The sequence below is a fragment of the Odocoileus virginianus genome, chromosome 24 (assembly GCF_023699985.2).
Source record: "Odocoileus virginianus isolate 20LAN1187 ecotype Illinois chromosome 24, Ovbor_1.2, whole genome shotgun sequence".
Lineage (NCBI taxonomy): Eukaryota > Metazoa > Chordata > Mammalia > Artiodactyla > Cervidae > Odocoileus > Odocoileus virginianus.
This window is the reverse complement of record NC_069697.1, coordinates 51,301,450-51,320,247: the sequence shown is the minus strand read 5'-3', so window position 1 is coordinate 51,320,247 and position 18,798 is coordinate 51,301,450. Positions and strand designations below refer to the sequence as shown.

The 18,798-nt window shown below is 47.7% G+C and overlaps 1 protein-coding gene across 2 annotated transcripts in view; it reads left to right on the top strand.

Annotated features, from left to right (window-relative positions):
* The first annotated feature begins 2,662 nt into the window (after nucleotides 1-2,662).
* KIF5A (kinesin family member 5A) overlaps nucleotides 2,663-18,798 on the top strand; it is a 28,439-nt gene continuing 12,303 nt past the window's right edge. The window contains exons 1-13 of one of the 2 annotated variants that reach the window (XM_070454704.1): nucleotides 2,663-3,161; nucleotides 13,285-13,372; nucleotides 13,469-13,542; nucleotides 13,921-14,025; nucleotides 14,280-14,328; nucleotides 14,774-14,829; nucleotides 15,181-15,268; nucleotides 15,558-15,682; nucleotides 16,148-16,252; nucleotides 16,716-16,864; nucleotides 16,969-17,117; nucleotides 17,375-17,550; nucleotides 18,550-18,618. In XM_070454704.1, the coding sequence (XP_070310805.1) occupies nucleotides 3,033-3,161; nucleotides 13,285-13,372; nucleotides 13,469-13,542; nucleotides 13,921-14,025; nucleotides 14,280-14,328; nucleotides 14,774-14,829; nucleotides 15,181-15,268; nucleotides 15,558-15,682; nucleotides 16,148-16,252; nucleotides 16,716-16,864; nucleotides 16,969-17,117; nucleotides 17,375-17,550; nucleotides 18,550-18,618 (1,362 nt within the window). In that variant the 5' untranslated portion in view covers nucleotides 2,663-3,032. The remainder of the gene's footprint in view (nucleotides 3,162-13,284; nucleotides 13,373-13,468; nucleotides 13,543-13,920; nucleotides 14,026-14,279; nucleotides 14,329-14,773; nucleotides 14,830-15,180; nucleotides 15,269-15,557; nucleotides 15,683-16,147; nucleotides 16,253-16,715; nucleotides 16,865-16,968; nucleotides 17,118-17,374; nucleotides 17,551-18,549; nucleotides 18,619-18,798) is intronic. The other variant, XM_070454705.1, reaches the window with a different exon arrangement.

The following is an 18,798-nucleotide window of genomic DNA, read 5'->3' as shown; positions in this document are numbered from 1 at the left end:
GCAGCCCACCAGGCTCCCCCGTCCCTGGGATTCTCCAGGCAAGAACACTGGAGTGGGTTGCCATTTCCTTCTCCAGTGCATGAAAGTGAAAAGCGAAGGTGAAGTCGCTCAGTCGTGTCCAACTCTTAGCGACCCCATGAACTGAAGCCCACCGGGCTCCTCCGTCCATGGGATTGTCCAGGCGAGAGTACTGGAGTGGGGTGCCATTGCCTTCTCCTAACTCCTGTCTAGCTCTTTGAAACCCCATGGACTGTAGTCCGCCAGGCCCCTCTGGCCTCCACTATCTCCCACAGTTTGCTCACATATCGATTGAGTCGGTGATGCTATCTAACCATGTCAAGCTCCCAGAAATTAAATGACTGGGTAAAAACAACACAACTAGGTATGCTAAGGCACAGCCAGGGCTTTGAAACAACAATGTGTAAATTTAACAGAAATTTAATTATGTCGGGAATGAGAAAGTTAACTAACCTCAGGTTAGGGCAGTCAGATAAAATACAGAGCACTTAGTTAAATTTGAATTTCATATAAACAACTAATAGTCTTTACAGTATAAGTATGTCCCATAGGATATGTAGGACATACACATAAAATAGACACATTTTACTATTTTATCTGAAATTCAAATTTAACTGGGCATCCTGTTTTTGAATCTGGCAATTCTACCACAAGTTCATAAATAAACACTTGGTAGCACCCTCTGTGCCCTTAATCCCTTCACTAATGGTTTTCAGACTTTTGAATTTCACAGTTTAGTACAATTAAAACAATATCAAACCTTTTTGAGGATAGGCATAGTATTGCTACTTTTTTATTTTGCCAAGTAAGTATTTGCCAAATCTATTCCCTACTAGTACCATCATTACTTAGTAGAAAAGTACATAAGGACATACAGTACTCTCAGAATAAAAGATATTCCTTTGAAACAACAAATCCAGCTTTATGAAAAACCTACCGCATTCACATTGTGTTGTGTTTTTTTTTGCTGGGAGGGATCCATGCACAGTAAACTTTTGTCTGACCCTGCATTGACTAGCATTTTGAAACCCCTTCACTAAGGATGTCATCCTGGAGCCCCTGGGGGCCTAAGGTTGGGATATTTCCTGAGCTTGCAGGATGCTGCAACAATTAGAAATAGTGCCAGACCAAGTGACTGGAGAGATGCCTGTTTTCCTGAGTTTAGAACTCATTGTCATTCTGTGTGTACTCTCCTGGCTCCTCACCAAGCCTTTCTCTCCACAGTGTTACTGCCTTCCCATCCAGTTTCTTATGCTGAACCTCCTTCCTTCAGTTTCCTTAAGATTCAAGGTGGGGGAAAAAAAAAAGATTCAAGGTGGGTTAGGGGTATATGTCCAACTCGGAACCCTTTAGTTGTGTTCTGAGTGGTTAGGTCTTGTTTGGCCAGGCCATCATTCTCTCCTTCTTGGTTCAAGAGACCTTAGACACTTACCAGACAACTGCTAGGCAGAACCTCCCTCCCTCCTTCCTTCTTCTCCCATCACCCTGCTCCTCCCCCTGGCCTAGAGTCTCAACTCCTGCAGTCTGACTCTGTTGGCCAGCAGAGGCTGTGTGACGTGGAAGAAAATCAATCCCGCCAGCTTCTAGGTGGTTCTGCCCAGGGGCTGCAGCAGGAGCTGACCGGAGGGGAGGGAGGACATGGAATTTCTAGACTTGGCTCTGTCTCTGTCTCTCTCTCTCTCTCTCTTTTTTTTGCCAGAGAAGGGGGAGAAACAGAAGAAAGGCCTGAGAAAGGGGCTGGAGTGTTGGGTCTGTTCAACCTGCCTAAACCTGCCTGAAGCCCAAATGCAGATGTCAGCTCTAGAGGGCCTTTCTTCAAGCCCCTCTGGCCTTACCCACCACCATCATCTCTCCTCCATCACTGCTTTATGACTTCCTCCCTCTTGCAAAAGTTCCTCTGGGCCACCACCATCCCAGCCCCAAACTATGAGGCAAAAATGAGAATTACCTGCTTTTGAATTCTGATAGACCAAAATAGGAGCCCTGGTAGCTCAGCAGGTAAAGAATCCACCTGGCAATGCAGCTTTGATCCCTGGGTGGGGAAAATGCTGGGGAGAAGGAAATGGCAGCACACTTCAGTATTCTTGCCTGGAGAATCCCATGGACAGAGGAGCCTGGCAGGCTACAGTCCATGGGGCCGCCAAGAGTTGGACAGGCCAAAATAGGAGACCACAGGCCAAAATAGGAGACCTAGTGGGGACCTAGTGTCTATGTGGGGGAGAGAGTAGAGTCCTTTTGGATGTAGGAGGGGAAGGGAAGAACCAGACCTCCCTTGACACTCCTCTTTGAAAAATGGACCCTGGACACGCACCTCCACAGGGGCACACGTAGCTGCCCCCGAAGGTCTGAGTGAGCTGAGGATCTGTGAGGGGGTTGTGGGGAAAGAGAGGAGGAGACGTGTGCCGCCAGTCTGGAGAGAGGACTGTGATGGAGGTGAAGGATGCCCTGGAATAAAGGAGGTGTCAGCGCTGTTGGCCGCCTCCGACGGGCAGACGGGCCCACCTCCGATCCCACAGCCCTTCCAGGGGGGTGGAGTCCGAGGCAGGGACAGACGGGTCAGGGTTGTGAGGGTGGGACCCAGTGAGTGACTTGGGTGGGGAAGGGCTGAGGACACGTTAGTCTCCGAGCGTCAGGAGTGGGGAGAGGAGGCGAGGAGAGAGCAGAGGTGCCGCCGTCCGTCGGTGGGCGCCCCGGGGCGGCAGCTCCGAGCCAGGGAAGCCCCGCCCCGCTCTCCGCCGCCGCCCCGCCCAGGCCCGCAGCGCGGCGCTGCAGCGCGAGGGGCGGAGAGGCAGAGCGCCGAGAGAGGACCAGACGCCCAGGTCGCCGCATCCCGGTGCCGCAGGAGAGAGGAAGCGCGCCTCGGCCCTGCTCCCCGGCCTTCGCCCGCCTCAGCTTGCTGAACCCCCAGAGACCGAGCACCTGCCCTCCGCCCGGGCCTCAGCTGAGCCCCTCTCCTCCCGGCGCACACGCGACCCCTGCAGCCGAGGTGCCCCAGCCCCACGCCGGCGACCACCATGGCCGAGACCAACAACGAATGTAGCATCAAGGTGCTCTGCCGATTTCGGCCCCTGAATCAGGCCGAGATTCTGCGGGGGGACAAGTTCATTCCCATTTTCCAAGGGGACGACAGCGTCGTTATTGGGGTGAGTGCCTCCCCTGGAGGGAATTTCGGAGAGGGGGCAGGATCTTTTACCCCCGCCGAGCCTCAGCCCCCAGCCTGTCTCAGCTGCCTGTCCCCGCCGCTCGTCCTCCATCCTTTTAGCCGCAGCCCCTCCTCTCCCTGCATCAGGATGGCTGGGTGTGGCCTGGCCAGGCCGGCGGCCGAGTCCCGGCAGAGTAGGAGGGGGCTACTGTCCCGCGATCTGGGGACCGGATTCCCCTTGGCTGCTCCCTGCAGCGTCCCCACCCCTAGGGCCAGTCCCGTGTTTTTCCGACGTTTTCCCTGTTCCCTAGGGAAGGCGCATCTTCCCTTTGTTATTGGCTCAGAATCTCTACCCCCCACCTCCCAGGAAGGGAGGGGGAAGATAGTGGACTGGCTAGATGGGAGGCGGGTTGTCCAGGGTCTCTGCCGAGGTACACGTGAGGGTGGACCCTGGGGTCAAGGCCTCCATCACCCCCTGAAGTAGTTACAGCTTGGACTTGGGGGGAGGGCACCGGTTTGGTGAAGGGTTTTCAGAGAAGGAAATACATTAGTGCCACACCCAGTTTGGGGAGGGGGATCCTCTAGGTCCTAAAGAAATGTCTGCCTTTCCCTCCCAGGTATGGTAGGAAGAGGATTTCAGACTCCTCAACTCACCCTAACAAAAATAACCAAACCCTGAGATCCTATCAAGCAGTTGCTTATTCATCCTTTCTCTTGATCCAATACAAAGTAGCAAGCCACCTACCTTGTCTTGACAGCCCCTACCCCTGGAAGAGACTATGAAGAAGGAGAATTAGTATTTACTGAGCTTTTTGCTCTACATGTATCATTTGATCTTCAAAACAACACTCTGGAGAAGGCATTAATATTTCCACTTTACAGATGAGGAAATTGAGGCCCAAAGAAGTCAAATGACTTTCTCAAGGTCACACTGTTAATTCATGGATCTGAACCTAAATCTGTCACTCCAAAGCTCGCATCTTTCCTTCTGTATGACATTACCTCCGCAGATTTCGGTTCTGCACTTGTAGCTGTGGTAGCCCCCAAGGGATTTCTAGGGAATTCCTCACCTCCCCCTCCTTTCCTGGGCTGGTTGGGACTGTCAGGCTATGGGGTGAAAGGATTTGGGGTTGAGTCCAGTAGGGAGCAGGATTTGAGGGGTGCTGGGCCAGGACACTGTAGCTGGTTCAAGAAGGGAGGAGCCCATATAAGGGCCATCCTCAAGGTCAGGGGCACTGCTTATGTATCTTTGATCCATAGTGCTTGGCACAGGACTTGCTTGTTGAAGGAATGAAGGAAGGAAAGAAGAGGAGGGAGCCTGGGTCTTCGGAGTCGGTGAGAACGGGACTTTGAGTAAACACGCCTAGGAAGAGACTTGCCGACATGGCCTGTCCCCAAGGGCTCTGGTCTGTCACCAGTCTCTCTCACCTCCACTGTGGACTCAAATGGGTGCTTTTGCCTTGTGTATGTGCTTATGTATGTATGTTTGCCACATAGAGAGGGCCCCTGTCTCTCTTTGTCTCAGGAACCTTAGACCTTGCAGGCTGATCCATCTGGCCAGGCTGAAATAATGCCTGGATCAACCCTTGGGGCCTCCTTTCTGAATAGTCTGGACAGTGGGTGTTAGCCATGAGAGTTAGAGCGTGAGGGCCCCCTGAGACAGAAAGGCTGAGAAAGAGGACCAAGGTGGTTATGGAGGAACAAACCCACAAAAGGCTTCCACTTTTAAGCCTAACTTCCTTGCTCTAGGGTGTTTAGGTTTATCTGAACCCACTCCCTTAGGCTCTCTGGGGCATCCATCCTGGCATGGTGGGTGCGGGGCATGGGGCGATGTTGGGAGAAGGAGTTGTGTTGACCCATCTCATTCCCAGCTAAATAGGAGGGACCCGGTGGAGGTGGGAGGGAGGAGAGAGAAAGAGAGGCCCAGGGCCCCCTGCCAGTGCAGATTTTATCTCACTCCACAGCTGTTCCTTCTTTATCCATTTCGCCTGATGTTTGCAGGGCTGGACCTCTGTCTCGCTCTGCGTCTTGCCTTGCCCTAGCCCTTCCTGTCAGTGTCTCTTGCCAAGATAAGTGCTTATGGGGGGCCATTTTGTCTCAGGCAGCATCCTTGGTGCTTGCCTTCCCAGGCTTTCTGTTCATTCCTCCTTCAGGAGGATGAGGGTCGTAAGTGAAGTGATTGTGAGGAGCGCCTTGAGGGTCCCAACAAAGGGAAGGAAGTCCCCCACCCTCCTTCCTGTCTTCCTCCAGCTCCCTTTGGGGCCCGCGTGTGGGAATGGTGTGAGGAGTTAATGGAGGAAGCTGCTTCAGGATGTCTGGGAAGGCTGAAGGTGGCAGAGGCTCCTCTCTCTCCAAGCCCAGCCCCCTGCTCCTCCTGTGATGGCTCTCCGCTCTGCACTGCGGCTAGCTCTGGGCTACAGAGTCCCTGATGTTCGTGGGCTTTTCCTGCTTGGCAGAACGTAGGAGAAGAAGCTGGGAAGACAGCTCTGTGAGCCTCATCCCCCCCCCCCCCACCCCACGACTTCTCCCTGGAATCTGGGGGATGGGGCTTAGCCCACGTTAATGGCCTGAGTCATAGTGGAAGGGTGTCGGGGTCACTGTGTGCTGTGTACCTCGCCTTGCTCTTTGGGTCGCGGGGAATCCACCGTGACTTTTAAAGTGTGCCCATCTGTGTGTCTCTCTGCCTGCGTCTTAGCTGTGCATCCATGCCAGACACGGGAGAATGGCAGTAAGGAAACCCGTAGTCTCTCTGCCTGCCACCCCTGCTCTGCTTCCCTCCTCTCTCCCCTCCCTGCCCTCCCTCATTCAAGTATCCACCCTATTCTGTCTCCCTTCAACTTCCCGATGGCTGGGTGGATTCTTAATGAGGCAGCAAACCGGGGCCACCAAGTACCTCCTTTGGCAAAGCCAGGTTGGGGCCAGCAGCATTACTGGAGCAGAGTCAGGATCATCTGAGGTGGCCCAGGATTCTTCTGATGTCTGGCCGAGAGGAGCAGTTCTCCCCGTAGCCTTGGGGGAGTCTTATCACGGAAACGGGGAGGGGAGGTGATGTTGCCTGTGGTCAGTGTCTCTGCAGCGTTGCCATGGCAACAGTCCCCAGGAGTGTCACTATGGAAATCAGTCCTGGTGCTGTCAAGTTCAGTCTCTGCCAAGTGCTTTAGTGAAGGCTGAAAAGGTCGGGTATCTGTGGACCCTGATCTTAGGCCCTTCCATTAGCTTTAGTCAGCACCCTTGGTGGAAAACACCAGAAAGTGCTGGGAAACACAATTGGACAGGCGACAGGGACGCTTGGAGTGGGTCAGAGGAGAACACGGAGTCCTGGGCTGTGGGACCCTGAAAAGAAGCCCTCCAGAGGGGCGGTTTACACTGCTGTGCGGAGAGAGAGAGAGGATCTCAGAGGCTTTCCTCAAAGGTGGAAGGTTTCCCTGAGTGTTTCTGACTTACGAGTCTTCTAGTCCCTGACTAATCAAAGTCATGGATTAGTACCTCCCTGGAGAGGATGGATGGGAGAACTGCCTTCTTCTGAAAAAGGGGTTGAGGTTGCAAAAAGAGGGTGATGAAGGGCTTTAGTTCTGCCCAGAAGTATTTGGAGGAACGCCCACATGGAGGGAGGAGGGGAAGGGGAGCCGTGATAAAGCTCTGACGCAGTGTTGGCACGTCGGTTATGGGATCACTTTGACAGTGTGGGTCTGGAATCGGATTGCTTGGTTTTGAAACCTTCTTCTACCTACCTTTGAAACCTACCTATCTGAACCTCAGGTTTCACATCTATGAAATATAATCATAATTATATTACCTACCTCCTAGGATTGCTGTGAGCATTAAGTGAGATAATGTATATAAACTGTTTAGCATAGTGACAGGCACATCATAAACTCCCAATCAGAGTTAGATGTTATTTTTACTTTAGATGGGCTGTCTCCCCACCAGCTCGCCTTTGACACAACTGGGAAGTGGTTAACATTTCCCCTCTTACAGGTTGTTTCATCCAGAGATTCAGATCCCTAGGACCTTCTTGCTCTCTTCTTCCATCAATATCTGTGTTTCTTCAACAGATACATTAATGAAGAGCCTCCGGTGGGCCAGGGACTGTGCTTGATGTTGGGGGTTGAGAGGGGAAGCTCTGTCTTCAGGAAGCTCTTGGTTTACATGGCAGTCCAGGCTGTGGAGTGGCCTGGCCAAAGTCCTGGGAGGGGGCATCGGAAATGGCTTTTGCTAACTGTGCATACACTTCCGCAGATTCTGATAAGAAATCCCCCACAACATACTACAGTCTGACTCAGAATAATTATGTGTCATGAGAGAGGTAAATAATGGTGACGTTTCCCAAGTGAGTAGTCTAGAGGCAAAAAAACGTGGAAAACCACTGGTCTAGTTATTCTTTTAAAAAGATCTGACAGTACAAATTCATCCTGTAATAAATAGAAAGCTAAAGGACGTTCCTTCTTTAACACATATAAAAATCTTAGGAAAAAGAAATGAACTAGGTTTGAAACTTAAGGACCCAACCAAGCGTAGGAAGATGGTAGCAGGCCTTCCCAGAAACCCCAGAATTGTAAACATGGCTTTCTCTGCTCATGAGATTACTAAGTGCATCCACTTTTAGCTCTTGGATATTTTTTATCCTCGAGGTTCCAAGAATGCCATGCATCCTCTCTCTGATCTCTCCCTGCCTAGGCTCAGGAAAATGAGTCCTCGGGCAGAAATTGCCTTCAGCACTTGGATAGCGCCCTCCCTTTTAAAGCGCCCACAGCACCCTCTGGAATCCTGTAGAGAAAGTGTTAGTCGCGCAGTCGTGTCTGACTCTGTGATCCCATGGACTGTAGCCCACCAGGCTCCTCTGTCCATGGAGTTCTCCAAGCAAGAATACTGGAGTGGGTAGCCATTTACCTTCTTCAGGGGATCTTCCCAACCCAGGGATTGAACCCAGGTCTCCTGCATTGTGGGCAGATTCTTACCATCTGAGCTACCAGGGAAGCCCCTGGAATCCTGTAACCGGGAGTGTTAGAGCATCGATCCCCAGGTTCCCAGAAGGGAAGAAGGGAAGGGTGGGGTTGGCTTGGGAGTTATATTTAATCCCCCTTGGCTGCATGCCTGGCTTCAGTTAGCACGGATAGACATGACTGATGGAGAAGAGGGGAAAGTCACTGGCTGAGATGGACCTGTTTTGTTTGTTTCTGTTTCTTGGCAGCTGGATGGGAGAAATACTGAGTTAGATTACAATTCAGGAATCAAGGTTCAGTTAAAGAATAAAATAAAACAAAATTTTAAAAAAGATATTACCACTGGGAAGGAAAAGCATTAAGGCCACTTTAAATCTATTTATTGAAACACTGTATGATTTTATTCTATGTAGCAAGAATTTTATTCTTTGTAATAAAGTGTAATGATGAACTGTATAGATAAAAATGGTTTAAAAATGGTGAAAAATTTACAAAAGTCCTATGAATAATTCATAAACGCAGTCAACCTTAAAAAAAGAATCAAGGTAGATTTTTCTTTAACAGTAGTAAACATAATCTGGTCACAGCACTGTGCTGTCCTTAGTCGCTCAGTCATGTCCGACTCTGTGACCCCATGGACTGTCACCTGCCAGGTTCGTCTGTCCATGGGGATTCTCCAGGCAAGAATACTGGGGTGGGTTACCACACCCTCCTTCAGGAGGTTGTCCCAACCCAGGGGTTGAACCCAGGCCTGGTTCTTTACCAGCTGAGCCCCCAGGGAAGCCCAGGAATACTGGAGTGGGCAGTGTATCCCTTCTCCAGGAATCTTCCCAACCCAGGGTTCTTGACAAAGTTGAAAACAAAGAAAAGCACAAAGAAGAGATTAAAACTGGCTGAAAATCTGCCCCCAGCAAAATAGTGTTAACAATTTGATGTATTTGTTTCCAGTAATTTTTTTTTCCTACATATATACATATAATGATTTTAATAAAAGTGTATCATAAACTCTACATTGTTTTATAACCTATTTTTCACCAACAAAATACCATGACTATTTCACCAGCATTAAATATTTTACATAATTTTATTTATTTAAAAAGATTTAATTTTTGAATGTCTTACATGCACATGTAACAGAATTCAAATGATATAAAAAAGATACACAGTGAGAAAAAAAAAGACACACAGTGAAAATTAAGTCTCCTTCCTACTCTTTCCTAGCCACCCAGTTCCCCTTTCAGAAGGCAGCCTTATGGCCAGTTTTTTATAGATTCTTCTAAAAGAATGCCATGCATTTACAAGCAAATGCATATGTATTTAATATATGCATGTACTTTTTTTTACACAAATGATAGCATACTATACAGACTGTTCCGTACCTTGCTTTTTTTTTTTTTACTTAACGAGGAGTCTTAGAGATCCTTCTACATCAGCATGTAAGTATCTATCTCATTCTTTTTAACTACTGTATGATTTGTTGTAGAGATATGCCATAATTTATTTAGCCAGGTCTCTGTTGATAGATATGGATATTTTGGTTTGTTCTAGCCATTTGCAATTACAAACAATTGAATGATCATATGTATTCATATATTTAAGGGCCCAGCCAGTGCAGTGCATCATCAGACTATTTTTGGCCAGGCCACTGCGGCATGTGGGATCTTAGTTCCCTTACCTGGGATTGAACCCATTCCCCTTGCAGTAGAAGCGTTGAGTCCTAACCTTTGGATCACCAGGGAATTCCCCTAGAGAAGGCATCTTAATTGACAGGCCTCGCAGTTAAGTCCCATCATCAAACTGGTTTTTTTTGGCCACTTTGATAGATTAAAACGCTAATACAGTCTAATATTCATTTTTTCTTATTAACAATGAGTTTGTGCATAACTCATATTTTAAGGGCCATTATCACATCATCTTGTGATGTTATATTTTGTGACAGCACTTAGGTATAATTTACTACAGTGAATGCACAAATCTTATCAAACAGCCATATGAATTTTATAATGTATTTGGACACCTATGTAACCACTACCTAGGTTGAGATCTAGAGCATTTTGATTGCCCCTTGCAAGCTCCGTTTTGCCCCCTTCCTGTGAGTTATCACCCCAAGGCAACCGCTACTTTGAGTTCCGTCACTACAGACAAGTGTTGTTTACTCTTGAACTTTATGGAAAGGGAATAAAACAGTTTGTGCTCTTTGAGTTTTGAGTTGTTTCAACTCATTTTTGAGATTTATTGGTGTTCTATCATGTCATCCTTTTAAATAGTAGCAAAGAATAAAACATATGTACATGCCATAGTATAATTAATTCCTTGTATTAACCAGTCCCCTAAATGTAACTTCTTTCTGTTGTTTTCAAATACTCATTACTATAAGCAGTGTTGATAACAAACATTCTTGTAGCCAAATATTTGCTACAGCTAGTTCCATAGTACAAATTCTTAGGAGTATGATATCTGGGTCTATGGATGTGTACAATTCAAGGCTTTTGATTATACATTTCTGAATTGCTCCTTAAAAGTATGGATATACTGTCCTACCAGAAAAGAATGAAGGTGCTTCTTTCACAGAAATTATACCTTCTTGAACCCTCATCTATGCTGGGTATTACAATTAAGTTTTTGTTTTCCAGTTTGATAGGTGGAAAATGATGTTACTGATTTTTCTTCAAAAGTGTTAAACATCTTTGTGTTTATTGAATATTTGTGCTTCTTCTGTTGTTAGTACCTAACTCTTGTCCATATTTTTCTGGTTAGTTTTCTGTGTTAGTTTTTCCTGTTAACTTTTTGTTGTTGTTACTAGTTTATGAGAATTCTTTATATAGTATGAGTATTAATCTCTTTGTTTTTAAAATTAAAAATTTTTCTTTTTAAAAGTTATATATTTTCATTTTAGAATACTTTTAAATCTAAATCAAAAAGAACAACAATAACAAAAAACTCCTAAAGTCCCACTGTCCAAGGATAACCACTGTTAACATGTTTCTCTATGCAAAGTATACATATATACATACCTGTATACATGTATATACACATATACACATATACATATACATACCTTGTATACATATATACACACATATACACATACATGCACATATACATACCTTGTATACATATATAATACAATGCATGTTTACTGAAATGGAATAATCCTTCATATACTTTTTTGTGTGTTTGTTTTACATGCACACTCTTTTAAAAACCACCTTTTCCTTAAAATTATTTTGTGTGTACCTTATCATGTTATTATACATTTTTCTGTAACTCACCTGTACTAGTTTCTTTCTTTAATTTCAAAGCACTATGTCATTGTAAAATATTTACATGTCATAGAAAAAATGTCATAAGCATAAGTTCCTATGATCCTGCTTTCCAGTGATAATCACCACTAACAGATCTATATACAGTCTTCCATATCTTTTTTCTAAGACTATTCTATCTCTATGCTTTTTTTAAAATGTATAATTATTTTATACAAATTGTTTTTATTTTTTCATGTATTTGATCTTGGACATGTTTTCATGTATATGATCTTGGACATGTAAACCAAACTTGCTCATTGTAATAGGAGTAGATTATGGAGGTATCATAACCAATATCTTCTTGATGGGTGTTTGAATTGTTTCATCTTTTTCTTTAATACAAATGGCTGCAGTGAACATCCACCCACACACCCCATTAAGTGCTTAAAACAAGTTGCAATATGAATTCCTAGCATTGAAATCTGTGGGACAGAGTATGATCAGTATGGACATTTAAATATTTAATAGAATTGTCCTCTAGAAAGGCCCTGTCAGTTTACAGTACTCCCTTCATTGCAGAGAGCACTTTCACAACTTTTTTCTCTTTATGAATTCTGTTTTTGGGACTTCAGAATCCCTCACCACAGAGAAACCAGATAAATAATCCTGGTTGACTTTTGTCATAAATCAGATTTTGAAAATCTTTTAAATATTAAAGACAATATTTATTAGTATAAATATCCTTTTTGCAAAGAATTAAAAAGAAAAACAAAAAATACACTATTTTCTCACTCTCTTTGGCATTAAAAAATAAAAAATATAATACTTGTATCTGGTTTAAAAATGTAAACTTTCCAGGATACAAAATGAAAAATGAAAGCCACCTCTCCCTTCCAGTTTCTGTCCCTAAAGTAATCATTGTTAATATTTTTTGTACAATTCCTCTTGGAAAAAAAGTTTACCTATGTCAATGCAATATTGTAGATATGCCCAGACCCACATCTCCAGCCTTCTCCAATGCTTATGATTTGTCTTAATTAGTTAAAATATGTCTCCCAAACTCTGGTGTCTAGAGACTTGGAGGTTAACCTATCAGTTGAATAAAGGTGGATTTTGTAGCAAAATAATTTGACAACTATGTCGTAGTTTCTTTATATCAAATAATGGGAAAATATGACTGAAAAGTTGTCACTTATGATGGAAAGCAAGCAGAGTCTCATTGAATTGTACCAGAGATCTTCCCTTTAATATGATCAGATAACAAATCTATTCTCTTTGGGGTTGTAAATATTTTGTATCTTTAGCATTCTTATCAGCACACATGATATATAACATTACCTGAATTGAACAAGATACTTGTCGGTCTGAGTGATTTGCTTTGCAGTTTCACTATACTTAAAGCCGTCTCCCTAAAGGGAGAACTGTTTTTCTGATTTCGTATATTTTTTCACAGAGAGAGAGCTTGTGTTAATATTTCCATTTGTATATTTCATTTACACAGCAGGCAACACACTGTACATCTGTCTCTAACTTTGCATCTCCCACTTGTAATACATCTTTAATAACTTTTCATATCAGAACATATGGATCTATTGAGGAAGATGTTTTTAACTTAGTGGTAGATTTTCAATGCCAGTGTATTGTTCTTCACTCTCTGCAGCCTGTAGTCCTGTTGTCTTTTCTCATTTGACTTCCCAGGCCGGGGATCTGCGATGGTGAGCTTGTGACATCAAGGCTGGGGTCCTCTCATGGTATTGCCATGTGACCTTCTAGCCCGCGGGTACAACTGCTGGTGTCAGCACTAAGCTCTGCTTCTCCCTGGTTTCCCTCGTCCCCGTGCCTGTCCATGAATACAGAAGGCTGAGGAGCAGGTGCCTTTTCAGCTGCTTCCCCACACCTCCCTACTGATGTCTGCCATCCTTTATTTCCACTCCAGGGGAAGCCATATGTCTTTGACCGTGTATTTCCCCCAAACACGACTCAGGAGCAAGTTTATCATGCCTGTGCCATGCAGATTGTCAAAGGTAATGCATGTATTTTGAGAGTGTACTTTTTCAAGCTCCCCATTCCCTACCCTGCTCCCCTCTACCAGCGGTCTTTTTCTCTGCCATCTCTTCCAGATGTCCTAGCTGGCTACAACGGCACCATTTTTGCTTATGGACAGACATCCTCAGGGAAGACACATACCATGGAGGTCAGGGTTCTGACTTTTCATGGGAGAGAGGAGCTGGGAGTGTTAATGGGAGGCCAAGGAGCCTCGTGGGGGAGATCTGGGAATGAGGGCCCCTGGTACAGAGGGTGGGCGGAGGGCAGTGTTACTGTGGAAGTTTAGTGGACCCTCAGCCTGCTGCACTTCTCCCCGTTTCCACCACGCCAGTTCTCTTCTTTTACCTGGAAAAGCAGCTGCAATGACCGTTCAAAGGGCTGCTCAGCTCCCTGTTCCTTCCACTGAAGGTAGTGACCGTCCCCTAAGTTAGGATGGTCTTAGCGGCTGTTACCTCTGTGTCCCCCCCCCCGAACTGTGTGACTCCTCCTGAGCCCCAGCCTCATTCGGAATATGCTTCTTCCCCAGGGAAAGCTGCATGACCCCCAGCTGATGGGAATCATTCCCCGAATCGCCCGAGACATCTTCAACCACATCTACTCCATGGACGAGAATCTTGAGTTCCACATCAAGGTGTCAGGGCATGACCGCTGGGCATCCTCTTATGGGGCTGGGAGGGGAGGATCTAGCATGAACCCACCGAGGTCCTGGGCACCCCAACTTATTCTCCCCCGTGGTTACCTAAGTTCTTCTCTGCCAAAATAGTCTCTTCTCCCCTTTCCCTCCCACCACCACTGTTTCAGTGGGTCACATTAGCCTCTGATAACCTGAATCAGATTTAAGATAGGCCCCCATCACTTTATACTTCTCCTTTCTTCCTAACCCAGGTCTCTTACTTTGAGATTTACCTGGACAAAATCCGTGACCTTCTGGATGGTGAGTGGTGTGTGATCCCAGTGGGTGGGTCAGGGGGAAGGGGTGAGGAGTGCAAGGAAGAGAATGATCACAACGTTCATGGCCTCTTGGGCTTAGGTGCTGTTTGGTGAGAGAGGCAGCAGGCATACGAGGACACACACACACTTGTACTCGTGGCCCTTGCCTTCACTCACCAAGAATTTCCAAAGACCGAAAGGGTCAGAAGATGAGCTTAGATGCCCAGGCCCACATACAAACCACCTCAGCCTAGCTGGAGACCTGGGGCTGGAATCCTGCAGGAGGACGAACAGCCTTCAGAGTGAGCCGGGAGTTTAAGCTTCACAGGGGAGTCCTCTTCCCTTTTGAACACAAAGAGTCATCCATCAGCACAGACTCCAGGGTCAAGAGATTGGGTGGGGGGAGTTGGAAGTGCTGGCCTTGCTCACCCTGAGTTGTCTTGATTCAGTGAGCAAGACAAACCTGTCGGTACACGAGGATAAGAACCGGGTGCCGTTTGTCAAGGTGAGCGTGGGGCCGGGGCAAGCAGGCGGGGCCAGGGCACGGTGAGTGTGGGCGCAGGAGGAGGGGAGGTCACAGCCCAGAAGCTGGCGGGCAGACAGCCTGGGCTGGGGGAGAGTCTGGGGCCTGGGGGAGCGTGGGGCCGGGGCAAGCAGGAGGGGTCAGGGTATGGTGTGTGCGGGCGCAGGAGGAGGGGAGGTCACGGCCCAGAAGCCGGCGGGCAGACAGCCTGGGCTGGGGGAGAGTCTGGGGCCTGGGCAAAGGCACTGTCTTGAAGGGTCATTTGGTCACCGTGCAGGCAATTTAATCTGTAGACCAAAGTGTATGGGGTCACTGTCCGTTTGCCGCCTGCAGGGTTGTACTGAGCGCTTTGTGTCCAGCCCGGAGGAGATTTTAGACGTGATCGATGAAGGGAAGTCAAATCGTCACGTGGCCGTCACCAGTGAGTGGGGGCCATCTGGGGCTCCTGAGTCTGGCGTCTGCCTCCCCTCTGTGCCCATGGGGGCTGAGGGATCGACAGTGAGCAGGGGAAGGCTTTGTCCTCCTCCAGAGGAGAGATGCTTGTCTGTGAGACCCTGCGCCCCTGCTGCCAGGGATACGTAGGGGCTAGGCTAGTCCCGGCGGACACCCCCTCTCTCAGCGGGTGGGGGCGGTGGTCTGTGGAAGCTGGGGACTGAGGGCTTCGTTCCACAGAGTTTGGTATAAGGACTGTCTCGTCCTGCCTCTTACAGACATGAATGAACACAGCTCTCGAAGCCATAGCATCTTCCTCATCAACATCAAGCAGGAGAACATGGAGACTGAGCAGAAGCTGAGTGGGAAGCTGTATCTAGTGGACCTGGCAGGAAGCGAGAAGGTGAGGGGTCCTGCCCGGGTGAAGGGGGCAGGGAAGGAAGCCTTGGGGGGGGTGGCCTTTTTAGAAATCAAAATAACTCTCATTGAGCTAGAATTCACATACCGTGAAGTTCACCGTTTTAAAGTATACAATTCAACGTGTTTGCGAGGTTGTGCGTCATCACCACTGATTCTAGAACCTTTTCATCACCTGTTAACAGTCACTCCCTAGCCCCCCATCCCCCATCCCCTGGTAACCACTTATCTACTTTCTGACTCTGGATTTGACTTTCTGGACATTTCACGTAAATGGAAGGTTGTATGATATTGTGTGTGTAGGGGAGACAGTCTGTAGCAAGAACATTTAGGGGACCATCTTCTTTTCCTATCCCCCTCTCCTTGGACTAAGCCAACTTATGTGGAGAAGAGGAGGGAGGAGCCCACTCGCTCTGCACCCACTCGTGACACACCCTTTGTGCCCTGGTAGGTCAGCAAGACTGGAGCTGAGGGAGCCGTGCTGGACGAGGCCAAGAATATCAACAAGTCCCTGTCGGCCCTGGGGAACGTGATCTCTGCGCTGGCTGAGGGCACGGTGAGTGCTCGTTGGGGTCCTCACCCCATCTTCTGCCTTCTCCTAATGCCCTCACCTCATCATGCCTGATTCATGAGTTGCTCCACCCCTAGGAAGCACTACCAGCCTTTCTTTCTTTTTTAAAATATTAAAAAAAATTATTTTATTTATTTGGCTGCACCGGGTCTTAATGGTGGCATGTGGGATCTAGTTCCCCAACCAGGGATTGAACCCAGGCCCCCTACGTTGGGAGCACAGAATCTTCACCACTGGATGACCACCAGGGAAGTCCCATCCTTTCTTTTTTTTTTTTTTGGCCATGCCATGCAGCTTGCAGGATCTCAGTTCCCCAACCAGAGGCTGAACCCAGGTCATGGCAGTGAAAGCCTGGAATCCTAATCACTAGGCGCCAGGAAACTCCCTTACCGTCTTTTCTGATTCCCCTGCTGAGTTTTTCTGATTTGAGGCCTCCCTTTTCCTCCAGAAAAGCTACGTCCCATATCGTGACAGTAAAATGACACGGATTCTCCAGGACTCCTTGGGAGGAAACTGCCGGACAACAATGTTCATCTGCTGCTCGCCGTCCAGCTACAACGACGCGGAGACCAAGTCGACGCTGATGTTCGGGCAGCGGTCAGTGGCGGGTCCCCTGCTCCCGGCCCCAGCCCCTGCTGTGCTCTCCGCTCAGGGCCTCATGAGCCTTAATGGAGGTCTCATCTCTTCTTTCCCCTCTCCAGGGCAAAGACCATTAAGAACACTGCCTCCGTGAATCTGGAGTTGACTGCTGAGCAGTGGAAAAAGAAATATGAGAAGGAGAAGGAGAAGACAAAGGCTCAGAAGGAGACGATTGCGAAGCTGGAGGCAGAGCTGAGCCGCTGGCGCAGCGGTTAGTGAGGGGTCCTGCGGATGCAGGGAGCCAGAGCGGGCTCCTCCGCCCTCCAGGGAGGTCTGTGCTTCTGGGGGGACGCGGCAGAGCAGTCTCGAGGGAAAGTGAGAGGGGGCTGGCTGCCTTTATTCCCCACCCCCAGAGAGGTGGACGTGGGAGCCAGGAGGGCTTTGCGGTGGGCAGGGCCGGAGGAAGGGCCTGCGGGGGCGGCGGCTGCTTCTGCCCCCGGCCTCCACCTTGTTCTGCCGCTTGGCCAGGAGAGAACGTGCCTGAGACCGAGCGCCTGGCCGGGGAGGATGCTGCCCTGGGCACCGAGCTCTGCGAGGAGACACCTGTGAACGACAACTCCTCCATCGTGGTGCGCATCGCGCCCGAGGAGCGGCAGAAGTATGAAGAGGAGATCCGCCGCCTGTACAAGCAGCTTGATGACAAGGTGAGGATGCCGGGCGGGGCCGGGGGTGAGCCTGGTGCGGTGGCGAGGGAGGGATCAAAAACGGAGCTCATCCTGACTGGTCTTCTGCTTTTAAAAGAGATGGATGTTTGTTATTGAAATGTGGAAGGTAAATAAAAACACATTGAAGAAAATTTCCATCATTCCTCCTCCCACCATTCAGAAATAAAGCCACACAACTGAGATTATACTGTGTAACTTCACATCTGATTTTTTCCTTCTGCATTTATTATAAAATGAGCAGCTTCCTGCTTTGTCAACAGTTCTTCACTGAAGTATTTTTAAATGGCTGCCGTACACTCCATTTATCAGAATGCATTTAACCGTTTATTTATTTACAGGCCTTCTACGGTTTTGTATTTTGTTACTGGGTTATTTTTGCTGTTATAAATAACTTTGAAGTCACTGTTTTTGTCTCTTGTGCATAAGACTTTGCTTTTGAATGATTTGATTAGCATGGCGTGCTGGGGTAGGATTTCTCAGTTAAAGGATGTGAACATCTGAAGGCTTTTGCTGTGTACTGTCAAGGTTATACTAACTTCCAGAAAGAAAGGAATTAAAAAGTGAGGGCAGGAGTCAAGGAGAGAAGCTGAGGAAAAGACTGCTTTCTTTTTAGGATATAGAGTTCATTTCTTTCCTTTTAAGATACTTATTTATTTATTTGGCTGTGCTGGGTCTTAGTCGCCCCACTCAGGCTCTCTGATCTTCATTGCGGTATGAGGGCTCTTGAGTTGCAGCATGGGAACTCTTAGTTGTGGCCTGTGGGATCTAGTTCCCTGACCAGGGATTGAACCCAGGCCCCCTGCATTGGGAACATACAGACATAGCCACTGGACCACCAGGGAAGGCCTGGGATGCTTTGAACTCAAAGCCTAAACTAGCTGGGTTTTTAATCGAGATCCATATCTGCCCCAAGCTCCCAAGTCTAAACTGGAACGAGCAGCTTCCCTTCATTCCGTCTTATCCCCTTGCCTCCGACAGGATGATGAGATCAACCAGCAGAGCCAACTCATAGAGAAGCTCAAGCAGCAGATGCTGGACCAGGAAGAGGTAATGGGAAGGAGGGCAGGATGTGAGAGGAGAGGGCTGTGTCTATCCCCGAGAGGCACGCAAAAGACCTTTTCTGGAAAGATGGAAAAAGGGGCATTCTGCTTAGCGGTTAGTCACCCCCAGAGACAACAGAAATCTGGGGGCTTAATTAGGGTTTTGCTTAAAGCACAGAAGCTGGAG